Genomic DNA, 3,227 nt, shown 5'->3' on the forward strand with positions numbered 1-3,227 from the left:
CTCAGGCCTTTCCCCATGCCCTCTATTCTTTCAATCTCACTGTTTTTCTTTGTAAGCATCTCAAACTTCAGCACTTAAAATGAATACAACTGTTGAAATATTAGCTTTTCTTTCTACTGTTGTTTCTTTAGTAATATTTTCTATTCTGCCTTCACTTTGAAAAATCTCACTCAGGAAACTGAAAAGAACTTACTGCTTTTTTTTTTTTTACCATAATTTTGTTGAGAGAAAATAAAAAGGATGAGTTTGTGTCTCGTAAAGACATTTTATTATAAGCCTCGCTTGATGGCATGCTCCTTTAATCCCAGCATTCTGGAGACAGGCAAGTTGATCTGAGTTTGAGGCTAGCCTAGTCTGCATATTAGCACCAGGACAGCCTGGGCTACACAGATAAACCCTGCCTCAATAAACAAAAACAGTCAATCAAAAATGACATTTTAATATAAAATATATCATGTATTTTTTCATTTTAAATTCTGCATACAATCTCTTTCTCTCTCTCACACACACATGCAATTTATAATTTATTTGGGTATGCTTGAGAAGAGATAAATTACTGTTTATTGATTTATAATTTATTTTTCAGATAATTGGATATGGAAAATTTATACGTTAAAACTGTTCAGAAAATATTTTCTGTTTCCGGCATGATTAAAAAGCAGAAACATGACACCTTCCTATCTATTGACTGTGGAGTACCTGAAGCACGAGTGTGGTCTCAATTGATCCTATTGTTACTTAGTCTTAGTCACATTTAAAAAAATCTCCTCCCTCCTTGCAGTGAGCAGTCTGAGCGGGTGTGATGGAAGTGAACAGGACCCTGCTGACTGAGTTTGTTCTCAGAGGAATAACAGGTCGTCCAGAGCTGCAAGTCCCCCTGTTCCTGGTGTTCTTCTTCATCTATGTCATCACCATGGTGGGCAACCTTGGCTTAATCTTCCTCATCTGGAAGGATCCCCATCTTCACACACCTATGTACCTTTTCCTTGGAAATCTAGCCCTTGCTGATGCCTGTTCTTCATCCTCTGTGACTCCTAAGATGCTTATGAAATTTATAAATAAGAATGACATGATATCCCTGAGTGAGTGTTTCTCCCAATTTTATTTTTTTTGTTCAAGTGCGACTGCTGAATGTTACCTCCTGGTAGCAATGGCCTATGACCGCTATGTAGCCATATGCAACCCTCTGCACTATGTAGTTATAATGTCCAAAAGACTCTGTGTTAAGTTCATATGTGTGTCATATCTGATTGGACTTCTACATGCCTTACTTCATGTAGGATTGTTATTTAGGTTAACTTTTTGTAGTTCCAATATAATAGATCATTTCTACTGTGAGATCTTACCACTCTATTCAATTTCTTGCACTGACCCATCAATCAATGAATTGGTCATTTTCATTTTTGTTATCTTTATACAAGCAAGTACTTTTATGAGCATTATAGTTTCTTATATCCGTGTGCTTTTTGCCATCCTGAAAACAAAGTCTGAGAAGGGCAGAAGCAAAGCCTTCTCCACCTGCAGTGCCCACCTGGTGTCTGTCTCTTTGTTCTATGGCACCCTCTTTGTCATATACGTGCTCTCTGGATCTGACACACACAGTTTTCAGGGTAAAATGTATTCATTGTTCTATACCATCATCATTCCTCTCTTGAACCCCTTTATTTACAGCCTAAGAAACAAAGAAGTTTTGGGTGCCTTGAGAAAACTCACAAAATGATGACTTTTTCTGAAAACTTCAAGGTGTTTCCTTTTGCCAGATTCTCTCTTTTAAAGTTTATTATAATATTTGGCCCTGTACTTTGCACATAATAATTTTCCACATATTGTTAGGTAAGCAATAAATTTTGGAATAAAATCCCTGCATTACTGTTATTATTATTATTGTTATTATAAAAGCAGTGGTCTTTAAAGAAAGATAAAGTGTAAATTGTTTTTGAACTCACAAAGAACATGAATTATTCTCAAATTATTATCATAAGAACAAGAATTTTTTTCCTAATACATGTGTTTGTATATTATTGAAACAAATATTTATGTGTATGGATTTGATTTCTATTTTTCAGTCATTGATTATTTTTTGTTTTGTACGGGAATGTGTTGCATATGATTGCATCACCCACTGTTCCATCTCATCCTCCCTCCATACACCTGCTGATTGTCTTCTTATTGCCAAGTAGTGCCCCTCCCTACTCTTATGTCTTAGTTTATGAAGGCATTCCCCATAGATGTCTGCTCATGATGCCATGGCCATGATGAATACAGTGATAGTATTTCACAGAACTCCTCTTCTGCCTCTGGCTTTTACATTCCTTCTGCCCTCCCTTCCATCTTGTTCCATAGGCCTTACAGCAGGTGTTGTAGTTCTCTGATTCAGGACCGAGGACTCCAGAATTGCTTATTTTCAGCATTTTGACCAGGTTTTTTTTAAAGTGTGTTTTTTTGAAATTTCATTTATGAATACAATATTTATACCATTTCCACTCCTCTGTCTTTTGCCTCCATTTTTCCTGTCACCTACATCTTCTCACAGTCAAAAGCTCTGTTTTGAATCTCTGCATTAATCATTAGTTTTATTCCTCCAGAATAAGAAGCTTCTCTAATCAAGGTTGAAAGCTGTACTAGTCTATGGCCAATAATATGCCTATTTAGAATGCAATTTGACCACATGTTCATTTAGCAAAATAAAAAGTAGTAACTCTTAACCCAGAGGACTTGTGACTCTCCCTAGCCAGGCATTTTGTTCATGTTCGTAGTACCAGGTATACATTTCCTTCCTTGGAATCTGTATAAGATCCAATCAGAAAGTCATTGATTAGCCCCTAATTAGCTATCATGATATCTGTGGGCACAAGTTGCCTGGCAGGCATCAGGGCTGTTAATGAGTGTTCTCCCTGTGTAGGCTCAGTATCACCTTCTGGTACTCTGAGGGCTAGGGCTACTCAGCAAGCAGAGAGCATCTTGCTTGGTTCCAGTCTGTTGGCTCGCTGTTCTGGATCAAGTGTGTAGTGCTTTCCTTAATAGAGTAATACCATGTAGTTTGGTAGACACCTAAGAGAAAATGCAACAACTTCTATTGCTTTGGGATTATCTGGGATCTCCATGGTTAACTCATGGAGAGTTATCCTAAACCTGACAATAATATTTTCCTTAAACATCCATGGATTCTGGTATCAGAACTGATCAACACATCAGAGTGCCACAATTTAAAAAGAAACAAATTTCTT

The 3,227-nt window shown here is 37.0% G+C and overlaps 1 protein-coding gene across 1 annotated transcript; it reads left to right on the forward strand.

Annotated features, from left to right (window-relative positions):
* The first annotated feature begins 802 nt into the window (after positions 1–802).
* On the forward strand, positions 803–1,720 carry LOC101988492 (olfactory receptor 5AC1-like). Its single transcript, XM_005345259.1, has one exon. It carries the CDS (start codon positions 803–805, stop codon positions 1,718–1,720), a length of 918 nt encoding a protein of 305 aa, XP_005345316.1.
* Positions 1,721–3,227: the final 1,507 nt, after the last annotated feature.

Source organism: Microtus ochrogaster, chromosome 2 (assembly GCF_000317375.1).
Source record: "Microtus ochrogaster isolate Prairie Vole_2 chromosome 2, MicOch1.0, whole genome shotgun sequence".
In the NCBI taxonomy this organism is placed as follows: Eukaryota; Metazoa; Chordata; class Mammalia; order Rodentia; family Cricetidae; genus Microtus; species Microtus ochrogaster.